Source organism: Myotis daubentonii, chromosome 2, assembly GCF_963259705.1.
Source record: "Myotis daubentonii chromosome 2, mMyoDau2.1, whole genome shotgun sequence".
NCBI lineage: Eukaryota > Metazoa > Chordata > Mammalia > Chiroptera > Vespertilionidae > Myotis > Myotis daubentonii.
In genome coordinates, this window is record NC_081841.1 from 36192985 (window position 1) to 36208369 (window position 15385).

Below are 15385 nucleotides of genomic sequence, written 5' to 3' on the forward strand. Positions count from 1 at the left end.
AATCCTAAACAAAGTATTAACAAACCAGATCTAGCAACATAAAAAATATCAACATGATGCCTTTATTCTAGAATGCAAGCTTACTATGATAGAAGCTGTATTTGTGATTCATGTTATTAAAATTAGTAGATTAAAGAAAAATAACATTGATAGATGCATTAGCTACATCTAATTAAAGTCAATAATTATTCATGGTAAAAAATAAAATAATTAGCCAACTAGGAATAGAAGGATACTTCCTCAATTGATAGAGTATCCTCAAAAAATGTAAAATAAACATTATGTTCAGTAGCGGAATATTAAAATTATCACCTTTAAAATGAGAAGACAAAAATGACCAATCTCACCACTTCTAGTTAACATTGTACTGGAGAATCTCACTAACCAATGCAAGAAAGCAAGAAAGAAATAATAGATAAAAAGATTGTGTTCAAGTTTGAACTTACAGCATCACCGTGACTTGAAGTCAAAAAAAAAAATTCTAACCTTAGTAGTAGGTATATATGAATTGGTGGGGACTAACTACCTGCCCATGCAGACATTTTAAGAAATTTACTATATCATCAATGATGACATTGGCACTGGCTTACTATCTAAGTATTATCATTTAAATACTGTTTTAAAAATTTAATGGTTATTTCATAGTTAGTGAAAACAGCAACTAATTACTCCATTGAAAACTAAAACTAATACAGCAGAGACTTACCATCATCATCTTACTGCTCTTCAGATCAAACCTAGACTTTTGGTATTTTCATGTTGATAATAAAGCATATATTGTCCTTCCGTTTAGATACTATTGTCACAATAATGAAAGGAACGGTTTACAAGTTGCAATAAATAGCCACAGTGAATGATGACAACAAAAATTCACCTTTTTTTTAGGTCTAGGTTAAAAACCCATTCCTTTTTTTTCCTCCATCTCACTCCCTCCTATTGTCCCGATTCCTGGATTACACGATTTTCAGTGGAAAGGTAGGCAGATGAGGTAAGAAGTGGTAGCAATTGATAAGAATTACCCAAAGTGCAGGTTAAAGCAGTTAATTGACTGGGCAAATGAAAATTTTATGTTCTGTTACTCAGAAAAAAAAAATTCTTTATAAACAATTTTGACTGTGGGGCCTATGTTTCAAAAGATATCATTTGAATTATTTCAAAATAGATACTGAAAACAAACCTCAATTGGCTCTTCACCACCTTTCACTTGGTTTTCACCCATTTCTCCGTTCTCATAGCTGCTGCTCTTCTCAACCCATAACTCAGATTTTTCTACAGTTAGACGAAGCTGGTCTAGATCTGCCTTTATTTGCTTGTAGTTATCTACATCTTGATTGGACACCAGCAATTGCACCTGGAAACAGAAGAATTTCATCCCTTAATTTACTTAAGAACTTTCGTATTCCTATTTCATTTATGTCTAAAATTGCAAGTTTTTACATATTTATCTATCAGTTGGAGATTAATACTACTGGAATATTTATTGATATTTAGATGTATATTGACTGGGGAAATTTACCTGGAAGTATCTGTAAACTCTATCCAGTATATTCACATGTTATAAAGAATTACATATGTAAAAGGAATGAACCCTAACAAAGTTCTTCAAAGTGCTAAAGAGTGATTTGAAATAAAAGATACCCTAACTCTAATTTCACTGCGAAAGTTAATTTTTCTGAGACTCTCTCTGTTTTAAAAGAAGTAGAAACATAAAAATAAGTGGAAGGACATACCAATACAGTCTAAACCTCATGATATCAACTTCTATTTTATCATAACTTATATGTATCATATGGCATACAAATATATGCACAATTATATCAATTTATATAATTACTTTTTAAAAATGAAAAAAATAATTTATATTCTTGTAAAGCTTCCTAATGAAGACCAATGCTCTAATAAATAAAATAAATATTAGTGGAACATATGTAAGCACTTAGGTATTATTCATTAAGTCTCAAGATTCGATGTCCTTCAAAAATGACGATAAAGATTAGAGCCACAATAATTTCTTTCTTTTGATGTAAACATTTTTCAATCACATAACATTATATTTCAGTGCTACTGCTTGTCCTACCCAAATTTATCAGTAAATCTGAGGTCAACATAGCAGCAGCTGCAACAAAATTCCCAAAACAGCATTATCCCCTAGTGGTGCCTTCCTAAATCATACTGCCTGTCATTTACATTAAAGATATTAACTTAAAATCACCTGTGGGCACTCTTTATAAAATAGATCACGCCTTGGCTTATGACAAGGCCATATCTATCCTCATAGCAGAACGTGTCTCCCGGAAAAGCTGCACAGTCTCATTGAGTCTGCAGCCAGGAGTCAGGTTGGGTGTTAGAAGCAGCGCTTTGGGAGTCTCACCTGTTTGAACGCCTGCAAAACTTCCGATCTCTGGCTGAAGTGCTTGAACAGAAGCTGCAGAGCTCCTGACAGCAGAGGAGGGTAGTCATGCATGATCAGATGGATGAGGACCCGCAAAAAGGTCCTGCCGCCTTCGTCATCAAGTTGAACTGGATTTTTTTCCTTTCTAGAAAACCAAAAATAATTCTGAAATAAACTGTGTTTATATCAAACCTGCCCATGGATAGTTAAAACTGTGTATGCACTCTGAGATAGCTCTCCCCCACCCACACCTCCCCAAAAATAATTGGGAAGAAAAAAGGGAGGCATTTTTACTTTTCCTTCTCTCATGTGACTGAGAAGGAAACAAAGCACAACGAACAGCCTGTGTCTGTCCAGGAAAGCAGGGGCGACCCACTGGCCCTGGTGTCCAGGACGGAGGGGTTTCCAGGCTGTGGGGCTTTAAGCGTTTGCTCTGTTTCCCAGGCACACCGGGATGGGTTAGTCAAGGAGGCAAAGAAAAAAGATAGGAATGTGAATCAACCCAAAGCGTCCATTGAGAAGACATACTAGGTTGGATGTACACCAAGGATTGGCTTCCCTGCAGTGGTTCTCAACCTTCCTAATGCCACGACCCTTTAATACAGTTCCTCATGTTGTGGTGACCCCCAACCATAAAATTATTTTCGTTGCTACTTCGTATCTGTAATTTTGCCACTGTTATGAATCGTAATGTAAATATCTGATATGCAGGATGTATTTTCAGGGGTCGCGACCCACAGGTTGAGAACCGCTGCCTTAGAGCCTACAGAATCAGTGTCCGGTGGGCGGGGGCTGAGGAGATGCAGTACGCATGCGCACACGCATCCCACCATCCCCTCAGCAGCTCTGTGTGTTTCAAATATTTGGACTCTGAGCAAGATTCCTCTGGATAAAAAGTCCACTAATTTTAAGGTGAAAATCAGACACTGGTTTATTCTTCTCCCTTCTCGAGAATAATGAAATACTTGAATAGGAAAACACACATGATAACAACAAAAATGGGCAAAACAATAGAAAAACAAAGCAAAGGCAAATGTTTGCTACAGATAAAAATCCTTTTTGGTTCCCTTGATCTTTCATTCTTGTTTGTCTTTCTAACCAAAGAAAATGCAAGAAAAAGGCTTAGTATATAAACTTGTTTAGGCTCGCGTGGCAAATCTGTACTAAAAATGAATGCTAGGAGCTCAGTCATTTGTAGCTTAGACATGTTACTTTCCTTTTAGGCTGAAATTAGTTTCATTTCTGAAAAAGAAGGACACAAGTTAAAAACAACAAAGAGCAAGGCGCTGGGCAGTCATGCCAGAGGCATTTTATTTCTTTGATCACGGATATTTCCAATTGGCAGAGAATATTCGTATTTCTCAGATATAAAGTTAATGATGACATGGAAAGAAGTGACTTTCTTGCCTCAAATTTCTCAGCTGTATGGAAGCAATGTTTTGTAAGATGCAGCAATATTCTTACCAGGGGAGTTAAAGGTCATTGGTAGGCTGTCATTATTTGAGGAAAGAAGAAAAGAATTCAGGAAAATACACTGATCTCAGTTCTCTTGTGCTTTTTTTACCTGCCCTAAAGAAAAGTTATGCTTTCTCTTCTGCAGTAAATTATCAGCTTCATTTTTTGGCCAAAAAAAATTATAATCTAAAATTAAATAGATACAGGAGGTGAACAATAACAAAATATCAATAAAATTCTAAGTAAATTTTTAGTCACAAGATAAAGATACACAAATGTTACTGTACCTTCCAGCAAACATAGTTTCTGCCTGAGCTGCAATTTCATCTATGTCAGGAACAATAGCTGCAAAGATAAATGGAAAAATCTATTATTTATCTTAGTGTAATTAAGTCACAATATGTATAGTGATATAGCTAAAAATATTCTGTCTCAATTTCTTTATATTACCATAAATCAAAGGTTTTAAAAGTTATAATACTGTTCCACCTTAGATATCAATATCTTAAAGTGAATTTTACATTTTTAACATATATTGCTATAATCAAAGATATATTTAAAAGATCAGAAAGATATTTACAAAGTTGCTTCACCCATATAGGTGATTGTATATGTGCATCAACTAAACATACACACACACATACATCATTTAAATGGGTGATGACATGAAAGGATAATGTTTTTGAAAGAATCAAAATATACCTATAATGAACCTTGTGACTTCCATGGTAATCCAAAACAGCATGGTCTTTTTACCTAAGCTTACTTCTCAAATCCCATCCCTTCTTCTCATGGGACACAGTGCTTAATTTTTTTACATGAACCCATCATGATTCCTCACCCATCCCCATCACTAACATTTTGAAGATATCTTGATTAAGATAACATGTTTAAATGACAAGTACACACTTTATTTCTCATCTCCAAAGCATAAAAAGAAAGCAGAGCAAGACATAAACAGGGAAAAGGAATTCTCCCGCAGAAAGCTCCGTCTTGCAAATACAACCAATGCAAGAAGAAATCAGGTAAATGAGACAACTGGCTTCCTGGGGGTGCTCCCCCGACTTTCCCTCCCACACTTCACTGACACTTAGCGCTCCTGCTTCCAGAAGTCTGGCTTCTGAGAGCCAGTCATTTTTATGCTACTGTCAATGCAACCGCCAGCAAGACTTTCTGGTCCTGCCACACCATTCCTGGAAACAGCCCTTTGGGGTTCTGCACTTCTGGGAAGCATAAAAACAACACTGCTGCAAACGTGCCAGGAGTGACTTCTCGCTTAGGCAAGCTTCCCCGTCTGCAGAGGCACGCTGCCTTTTGGGCGGGACGGAGCCAGACAGGGGAACATTTGGTCTAGCATCCATTTTAACTAAACTCTGGAAATCACTGAGTCATTCCTGTCAGATTGATTGACGTACAAAGAGGAGGGTTCCTGATGTTGTCAGTGGTGTGGTTAGAAGAACGTTTCATATCTGCATACGAGCCCTGTCCCCAGAAAAAGAATTCTGTTAACTGGCTGATTCTTTAACACATAGTTCACTATCCAGAAAAATGGCAATTTAATATTTCTTAGGTTTCATAAAATACTTTCTATAGTCAGGAAATTTTCACAATTATTTTTATGCTCTGTAGTCATTATGGCCCTCCACTCCGAGACAGGTTGGCTTTATTCTTATACTGTTTAAATGTGGAAAAATGAAATTCACTAATAGTTTGTAACCATGAGAAGTGAGAAACAACACACATGGCAACCAAAACCCACAGTCACACATTCACACCACTGGGACATGCCATCTCCTAATTCAAGAGTTGTGCACTGGCTTCCTACAAAACAGCTTTCCTCTCCATGGCTGTATTTCACATTGTTCTTTGATCCAGGCCCCCGACCCACCCCCACCAAAAAAAAAAAAAAAAAAAATCCCCTTGGATTTTCACCAAAATAGCATCATGCTTAAAAGATTCAGTCTGTGGAGTTGGAGGGACTTCAGAGAGAATCCCTGCTCCACGACTTTCATGACCTTCAGCAAGCAACTTGATCCCTCTGACCTTGGTTTTCTTATCTGTAAAATGGCACAATAAACAGTACCTCCGCCTTGCAGTGCTCTAAAGATTAAAAAAGAAACCATTCAAGCACCAACTAACAGTAAATATCCTCCCTCCCATTTGAGGCAAGTTATTTAATGTCCTGCCTCACTCAGTCCCTTCATGTCTGCATACATTATTTCTACATTTTATGGGGATTATTTCTACATTTTGTCTCATAGAAATACTACTGTGTTTTAAAATATGAAATGTACTTTCAAGTACTGGGGAAAAGAAAATGCAAATAGTAAAAGCTGTCACAAAGGAGGTACCTGCTGGAATTAATGTATCTGGAGAGCCATTGGCAGACGTTTCAGCGTTCTCACTGCTCTCTCCGAACTCCTTTTTATATATTGACAGCATATAGGAGATCCTGTAATCTAGTCGGACACTCAGGATAAACTACAAGAAACATTCAAAACAAAGCAATTTTCTTTGATTAGCACAATGTTTAAAAAATACAATTCATTACACAACACCAAGAACATAACTACCAACATATCACATGAACTAGTTAGAAGTTTATTGGTAAAGGCTTCAGTTGCATACCACTCATCAGCCATAAGACTAAGAAGAGTGGTGTGTTTTCATTAATCAATGTCAATAAAATCCCAAAGCATGTTTTTGAAAGAAGAAAATATAACTTCCCATGATTACTCTCTGAATATTTCAGGTAGAGGTATCCTCTGGGTCTAGATGAAGCGGTAACGATGACATCATTTCACTGAGCACTTCACAGAGTGTCCATTGGGTCTAGGAGGAGGATGCTGGCGCTGTGACCCTCATTCATGCACAGGAAGGCCAAGGTCTCAGCTATAGTAGTGTGGATACTGCTGTCCCACCATCAGTCCTGGGCCTATGCTCTACAGGGCAGCTGAAGTCAGCGCATCCTCATATACCCTGGATGTGCCTCACCGGTGCTCCTTTTCCTTGGGTGTGTGCTGTTGTCCTTGCTCTCCTTACTGACGCACTGACAGGAACCAAGTGCCACCAGGTTCCTGTCTGTGCTCAGCACTATGAAGAATGCAAACACTTGGCCCACAGCCCTCCAGGAGCCAATGAGCGAGTTGGGAAAACAAACATACACATTGCTAACATAATCAGGAAACTATCGGGGGCTAAATCATGCCATGTAGAATCCAGTGGAGATCAGAGAAGGAAAAATACGTTCTATAAATTTCTGAGTCGAGAAGGGAAACAATAAAGAAGTGGTCCTACACAGTTCCTTCCTCGCCAGTGTGCCTGCCCTAGGCCCTGAAGTAACCTTTGTCCCAGGACAATTATCATCATGCCCCCTACACGCTCATGAGTCTCATGTGGACAGTAAACAATGGCCAAGCAATTTTAGGAAACGTGGTATTTTGTGCGACCATCTCGTCTTATTTCACACTGACACTATTGCACCGCACTCCTCCCTCCTTCCTCCTCCTGTCCCCGTTCTCTCCTTCTCTCTCTCCCACTTCTCTGTTCCAACAGCACAGGTTGCCTACGGTTTCTCTCTAGCCTTCCCACATTTGTTCTGTGTCCACTTTACACCTTGAATAGTCTCCTCCTTCACCAATAACCTGCTTGTGAGATACCCTCCAAGGCCCAGTTTAAATTCCTTTATTTTAGTAAAACCTTCTTTGGTTCCCCAGCCCAAATCAAGTGTTCTCCTTTTTGCTCACCCAGCACTTTATTTACACCTATAGGTCCAAAATTGAAGCTCATTCTCTCTCTCCCTCTTATCTCTCCCCCCCCCCCCTCCCTCTTCCTCTGTTTTCCTCTCCCTCGCTCTCTCCCTCTCCCTCTTCCTAATCCCTTTCACCTAGACCTTTATGCCCCTTACGGGCAGCACACATGCTCCATGTCAGCTATGGTCACTTAAGTTCAACAAACATTTGTTAGGCAAGGTGCCGAGGGAAGTGCCAAGGGTACAGACAGGGTTCCACGGAGATAAGATCTGCCGTGGAAGAGCATATATTCTAGAGGAGAAAGAAAACACCAAAGAGACTCTTTTATTAGCACACGGTGAGCACTGCAGCACAGACTGTCTGAACCGCTTCTACCTGACAGGGTTTTCAAAGCAGGAGACGGAACATGGGAAACAAGGCCTGAGAAAGGGTCAGCGGAGTTGGCAGCTTTCAGCAGCATGGTGGGAGCAGAAGTGAGAGTGCAAGTGCTTAGAAAAAATAGCATTTTTATTTTAAACCTATACAAAGAACAAATTCATAAAATATGAATTAATGGCCGAAACCGGTTTGGCTCAGTGGATAGAGCATCGGCCTGCGGACTGAAAGGTCCCAGGTTCGATTCCGGTCAAGGGCATGTACCTGGGTTGCGGGCACATCCCCAGTAGGGGATGTGCAGGAGGCAGCTGGTCAATGTTTCTCTCTCATCGATGTTTCTAACTCTCTATCTCTCTCCCTTCCTCTCTGTGGAAAATCAATAAAATATATTTAAAAAAATATATGAATTAATGAAAAATTAATTTTTATTTGAAGTTACTAAACTTCATAGAATTATCCTATAGAATAAAAGGGTAATATGCAAATTGACCCTAACAGCAGAACGACTGGGAATGACTGGTCACTATGACACACACTGACCACAAGGGGCCAGACACTCAATGCAGGAGCTGCACCCTGGTGGTCAGTGCGCTCCCACAGGGGGAGCTCGGCTCAGCCATAAGCCAGGCTGACGGCTGCCAGTACAGCGGTGGTGGTGGGAGCCTCTCCCGCCTCCTCAGCAGCGCTAAGGAGGTCCGACTGCAGCTTAGGCCTGCTCCCCGCTGGCAAGTGGACATCCCCCGAGGGCTCCCGGTCTGCCAGAGGGATGTCTGACTGCCAGCTTAGGCCCAATACCCCCGGGGAGCAGGCCTAAGGCAGCAGTGATCATCCCCCAAGGGATCCCAGACTGCGATAGGGCACAGGCCGGGCTGAGGGACACCCCTGAGTGCACAAATTTTTGTGCACTGGGCCTCTAGTATTTTATAAATATAACCAATGTAAAAAAATTATCTTCCTCTAACATACAGGGCTGGGAAAAGGAAGGTTTATAGCTATTTGTATAGAAAATAATAATGAATAAATAATATAATAATAGACTCTGTGTTTCACATACTCACAACTGTAAACCTACTTTTGCCCCACCCTATATTTAATTATGAGCAACCAATGGAAGATGGGAAGAATGAAAACAAAGACAGAGAAAGAGTGTTGAGAGAGGGCGAAATTCATGCACGGGTAGGATCCCTAGGCCTGGCCGGTGATCAGGGCCAATAAGGGCCTTCCAGCTGCCAGCTGGGGCCTTCCTTCTGGCTGCTGGCCGGGGCCTCCCTTCCCCGGCTGCTGGCTGCCAGCTGCCAGCTGCCGGCCACTGGCCAGGGCCTTCCTTCATTCCGTGCCGCCCCCTGGTGGTCAGTGCACATCATAACGAGCAATAGAACTACCAGTCTCCCAGTCAAACTCCCGCAGGGGCACTCTGCATATTAGCCATTTATATATATAGATAGAGAGAGAAAATAAGAGAGAAATTAGACCAAAAAAGGAGAGATACGTAAAGTGATGGGGAAAAGAAAGGAAGTCCCTGAGTGAGGAGGGAGAGCCAGCAGAAAGCAGGGGACTTGCACAAGGAACATGGCCCCAAAGACATTCTTTAAGAGGATGTTCTAAGAAAGAAACACATTCAAGAACAGCACCTAGGAACACAGACATGGTGAATCAGACACAGACACAGACACACACAAAACAGAGACCAGAAGTTCAACCAGAACCAGGGGCTGTGGGCTCATTTGGTCCACAGGTTGGGGGATCGCAACCTTTCTCAGTTTCAGAACAGGAAGACTAAGGGGTTTTTTAAAAAATAGCTTATTGATTTTTAGTGAGAGAGGAAGGGAGAGGGAGAGAGAAACACTTATCGGTGGCTTCCTACACACCCCCTACTGGGGATGGTGCCGCTACCTAGGCATGTGCCCTGACTGGGAATAGAACCGGCAACCTTCAGTGTCCAGGACGATGCCCGAACAACTGAGCCATGCCAGAGCAGACTGATGAACACAGTGTTGGGAGGCCTGCCAATATTTCTCAGATTCAGCCCTTTGAATTCCTGGAGGAACTGTAAAACCTTTTGTGACTATAAATCTAATTACTTTAAATAAAAATGTACAGGCCCTTCCTGGACTACTAACCCACTTCCGGTAGCTCAGTCTACTTTAAATTATGATGGAAGACAATAAACTGTATCCAGAATCTTAATGCACCCTTGAAAACTCCAGGCTTTATTCTCCAAACCTGGAATACATGCTATACACATATAATTGAAGTATCATAAAATTACTTTTCAAACTTTAAAAAAAATGTTAAGAATTCATAGCTATTGCCCGAACCGGTTTAGCTCAGTGGATAGAGCGTCGGCCTGCGGACTCAAGGGTCCCAGGTTCGATTCCGGTCAAGGGCATGTACCTTGGTTGCAGGCACATCCCCGTGGGGAGTGTGCAGGAGGCAGCTGATTGATGTTTCTCTCTCATCGATGTTTCTAACTCTCTATCCCTCTCCCTTCCTCTCTGTAAAAACCAATAGAATATATTTTTTTAGAAAGAATTCATAGCTATTAATAATAGGAAATTTATTCACTAAACCAATGGAATGATAATTTACCTCCTTAAAATTCATAGAGCTAGATTAATTTATATACATTTATATATTTATTTATATATAAAAATATGCATTACATATATATGATTTTATATATGTTATACCCATGTTATTCCTGGCTTCTTGGAAACAAAAATACAAAAAGAGATAGTCATTCATATAAAATACTAAAATTAATTAAAACCAATTATCAACATTTTTGTTAATAACAAATTAAATTATATTTGAGTTTCTTGATACAATGACAAATTTGGATACATGGAATCACATGCCCAACTCAATTAAAAAATAGAAAAAGGGCTAGAATTCAATCATTAATTTTGCCAGATCTGAAATCCATCTTAAATGAAGGTAAAAGTAAATTAGGGTTAATACTAAACAAGAAAATACATGGGAAAGAGGTTTTATTCCTCTCAAAGCACTCCATATTGCTAGATGTCATCATTAATATATTTAATGAAAATATGTAATTAATATATTAAATAGTGTCAGTGTGAGATTTCTTACCAGGCTTGTCATTATCTTAAAATAAAATTAGATCATAGCATTTCAGAGTATTTACAAAGTGATTTGAAGCAAAAAGTATAAGAAATTAAACGAATCAGTACAGTTAGGTATTGGTCACCTTGCTTTCATTAGGCAACATACCTGCAGAATCTCAATAATCTTCAGCTTGGTGTCCATCACGGTCACGTCTTCCTGCTCGGCAGGGCTCCCTTGCTTGCTGGGGTGGATACTCGGCTGAACATCAGGCACACTCATGGGGAAGATAGAGCCTCGACTGAGCACCATCTGGGTCATCATCTCTCCCACCCCATGGATGGTTCTCATGACATTGTTTCCTGCATGAGAAGAGTCCGTAAGTCAATACACTCAATCCCCAGAGAAACAACGTAATATCCGATTGGTCACACCCAGGCTGAAGACAGGACAGGCAGAGTATAAAGGACAGGAAAAGGCAGCATCGGCACTGCTGTGGCTCTTTCCTTGCTGATAAAGTTAAGGCATTGCAGACACATTTCAAAATGACAGGTTTTAGAAGTGAAAGTTTCATTTTCTCAGAAAATGCTTTCAGATGATGCACCAAGAGTGAGTTGCTGTCAATTCTAAGGACATCCAAATCAAGTCCTGTAACACATTAGTTCCTACCAACAATCACACCGATGGCTCTACCTTTTATAGTAACATAAAAGAACGTTTGTTAATCTCCACAATAAAGAGACATGAAAACATTTAAATGGTGACTAGTGTACTAATGCTACCCTCAAACCAAGGACTTCCTTAGCTCTGTTTTCATATGGCTTATAGAGCTTATGAGGAGGATGGTTCCAACTTCATTTTAGGAAAAAGTCCCATCTGGAGAGGAAGCATGTGTTAGCCAATATAGTTCCCTTTCCTTCATCCTATCTGAACAGAAAACTTTTACTCAAAATCCACAAATTGTTAGAGGCAATTAGGGAAACAAATCAGTGAGAAGCATGATCATTTCAGTGAGGGGATCACTCCCCTTCTGCCTCTTCTCCTGAGTGTGGCTTCTCACTCATTTGTCCTCCAATAAAATTACACGTGCACTCATCCCTTACACGCACTGGAGTTGCTATACGGAAGGTTCCTCCTGACCCAGCTACAATTTACATTCTCCAGACTGACTGTTGTTCTGCATTCTAAATTCCTACAACAAGCAGCCAGGATTCAAAAGGACAACTATGTGCTTTCCCTTCACCACAGTGGTCTTTGCTTCATGGGTGTTCACGGAGCTTGGCCTCAAGCAAAGGTCTAAGAATCTGGCCAAGAATTTTTCTTTCCCTGAGCGTCTCAGGGTGCAAACCAAGAAAAGGACAATGGAAATACAATGGAATCAGCTCTAGGTCAAGAATGAAAAACTATGGGAATACCTACAGGATCAAAAGGCAAACAAAGCAAAGGAAAATATTCAAAAGATGTCTCATAAGAATCTTGATGGTCCCATGCAGATAGACAACAATTACCACTGAGCCACTGGTAACCACTATTATTTACACACTGTGAAAGGTGGAATGCCTTTTAAACTTTATTTTCTTATCCAGAACTTAAATTAGTACAGTGGGGCCTCGACTTACGAGTGTCCCGACTAACAAGTTTTTTGAGATACCAGCTGTCTCTCGGCAGATTTTTTGCATTGAGTTGATAGAGTAATTTGAGTTAACGAGCTCCTTAATGAGCTCGGTCTCGGAACGAATTAAACTCTTAAGGCCCCACTGTATACATAAAAGAGAGTAGTGCTCAAATAGCATATTTTTGAGTAGGAAAAGAAGTTAACATTTTTTTTCCCTACGCTGGCATCTTCCAGGAATAAATTAACATGGGGTCTCATTCTGAGAGTCTGGGACCTTTTATTACACTGCTATTTGCATAAGCAAAAAAAAAAAAAGCGGGGGTATGGGGTGGTGGGGAGAGAGAAAGGGAAACAAAAAAATATGGAAGATAATTTCCAAGTTTGGATAAGGTTGAGACAAAGAATTTCAGACAGCCCTATTTTATCAGAATAACCTCAAGGCAGAATACTTCCTTGTCTGTGGCTCTCAAACCACCATAGAAATTGAGTACTGTATTTCCAAACCTCCCCCCCAACCCCATTTGCTACATGGATTTGCAGGGATGCACATCTGGTTGCTGGCAATGGTTAGGGGTCATCCATGTTCAACCAACACATTTATCCGAAACCTGATTTGAGTATGTATATGTGTTCACCTCCAAGAGATGCTTTCTCACCACTAATGCAGAGCAGGCTCCTTTGTTATTCTTACCCCTGCTTCACACAGAAATCCTTGGCACCCATAGTGTCTGCATCTTATTTAGATTTGCATGGAAAATAACAATTTAATCCAAACGATTATTACACAGAAAGTTAGCCCAGACAATCCTTTCCCCAATATAGATCCTGTCACCAAGACATTAAAAACTAGAGGCCAGAAACATAATAATATGTAACACATGTTGTCAATGAAATGGAAGGGTTCATTCCTGTTGTACCACATGCTTAGATGCCTGGAGCATGTGGCTACCACAAAACTCCCCTGACATCTCCATGTACGGCCAACTCAGAGGTCTCAAATTAAAAGATGTTATATTTCCTGATTGCTTGGTGGTGAGAAGTGCTTAAATTGTGAACGACTACAGCTTGAAACACATAAGTCAAACGCCACATAAATCACAGACGGGCAAGGCTCTGATATCCATTTTTCTACAGAAAATTTTCTAATTCTAGACCGAGTCAGAGATGATCAGGCATCAACATTGCAAAAGAAAAAACCTTACTAGTTCTCTTCTCAACGATAATTATTTTTCAGTAAAACGGCTACTGTATTATAATATAAATCCTCTGGACAAATTATACCCTAGAAATTCAGCTTTTCTATGTCTTTTATACTAACCCAGAAGCCAGAATTTGGATTTATGCATAAAGTGTATGGAAGTGGTTTGAAAGTATGGAAGTCATCTTTGTTAAGTAAAAGTATGAAGGAATTGCTTGGAAAAAAAAAGCAGATGGATTTTTTAGTTCTTCCATCACATGATCATATAGATATTTGCACTAATCCTAAAGCCCTCAAGAGATATAGTAAGTACATATTAGTAATGATGATTGGGAATAGATTGAGAATACATTGTTTCTTTGATGGTTCCAATGAGCCAAGTTTACATTACCAATTCCAGAGAAGTGGGAAGCAATAAGGAATTTAAATAACACTAAAGCTGTACTAACCGTAATTTAACTTTTCTCTACTCAATAGTCATTTTACTTCCAGTGATCACTATTGGATTAAACAATTGTTAACAGTTGTATGGTTTATAGAGGTATAAGACATTTAACAGGATCTTAACTTGATTTAAATTTAACTTATGTCCATTGTAGTTTTATTTTAAGTCATCTTTAACTGTTATCTCTTTATATGAGAAATGCTTTCCTCCTATGAGCACATAGAATAAAAATGGTAATTTGAATTTTCTAGTTATTCAGATTTCAGATAAAGAGACAACCTTCTGAGCACTCATAAGAGAAATAGCTTTTTGATTAGAAGAATTCTGTGAATAATTGTTCATAGTGGTTTCATTGTTCTATGACTACTAAAGTCAGCTCAATGTTATAGTGATAAAAGCCAAAATATAAATAATCTGAAAACCACTCTTATTTCCCTGAAATGTGTTTTTTTACAGTTGGATTTGAATAAATGCATCTGCTATTATAATAATTCATTTAAAACACAATGATGTTAAACCATAAAGATATGACTCAAGCCTGGCCAGCATAGCTTAGTGGTTCAGCATCGACCAGTGAACCAGGAGGTCACAGTTCGATTAGCCTGTCAGGGTACATGCCTGGGTTGCAGGCTCGATCCCCAGTATAGGGTGTACAGAAGGCAACCAATCAATGATTCTCTGTCATCATTGATGTTTCTGTCTCTCTCTCCCTCTCCTTTCTTCTCTGAAATCAGTAAAAATATATTTTTTTAAAAGAAATATGACTCAGGAAGTCTTCCTACTTCCTAGCCCTGCTGAGCAGCTCCTTCTAAACTCCGCTGGCTTGAAAACGCCTACACTCTAGAACTGGAGTTCTCTGTTTTGAACATTCTCTGCAGCAGTGCTTCCTCCAGGTGATTACGAGTCTGGGTTATAAAATAGCTTTTCTGTATGCAAAGAAAACAAAAGCATTAACACAAGATCCAAGCCTTAATTAAGCTAGTAATGTAAGCAGAGGACAAGGTAACATGGATTAAATGGAAGATCAGAATTTAACCCCCTAAGAACAACAGACGAGCAGCACTCCCAGTTTCAAGTTAGAGCACAG

At 39.6% G+C, this 15385-nt stretch overlaps 1 protein-coding gene across 8 annotated transcripts in view; it reads right to left on the minus strand.

The window, feature by feature from the left end:
- ITPR2 (inositol 1,4,5-trisphosphate receptor type 2) overlaps positions 1-15385 on the minus strand; it is a 439774-nt gene that overhangs the window by 256976 nt on the left and 167413 nt on the right. For all 8 annotated transcript variants that reach the window (XM_059682415.1, XM_059682414.1, XM_059682412.1 and 5 more), the window contains 5 exons: positions 11209-11402; positions 6199-6328; positions 4135-4192; positions 2372-2537; positions 1178-1351 (listed from right to left, as the gene is read on the minus strand). In XM_059682415.1, coding sequence (XP_059538398.1) covers positions 1178-1351; positions 2372-2537; positions 4135-4192; positions 6199-6328; positions 11209-11402 — 722 coding nt within the window. The remainder of the gene's footprint in view (positions 1-1177; positions 1352-2371; positions 2538-4134; positions 4193-6198; positions 6329-11208; positions 11403-15385) is intronic.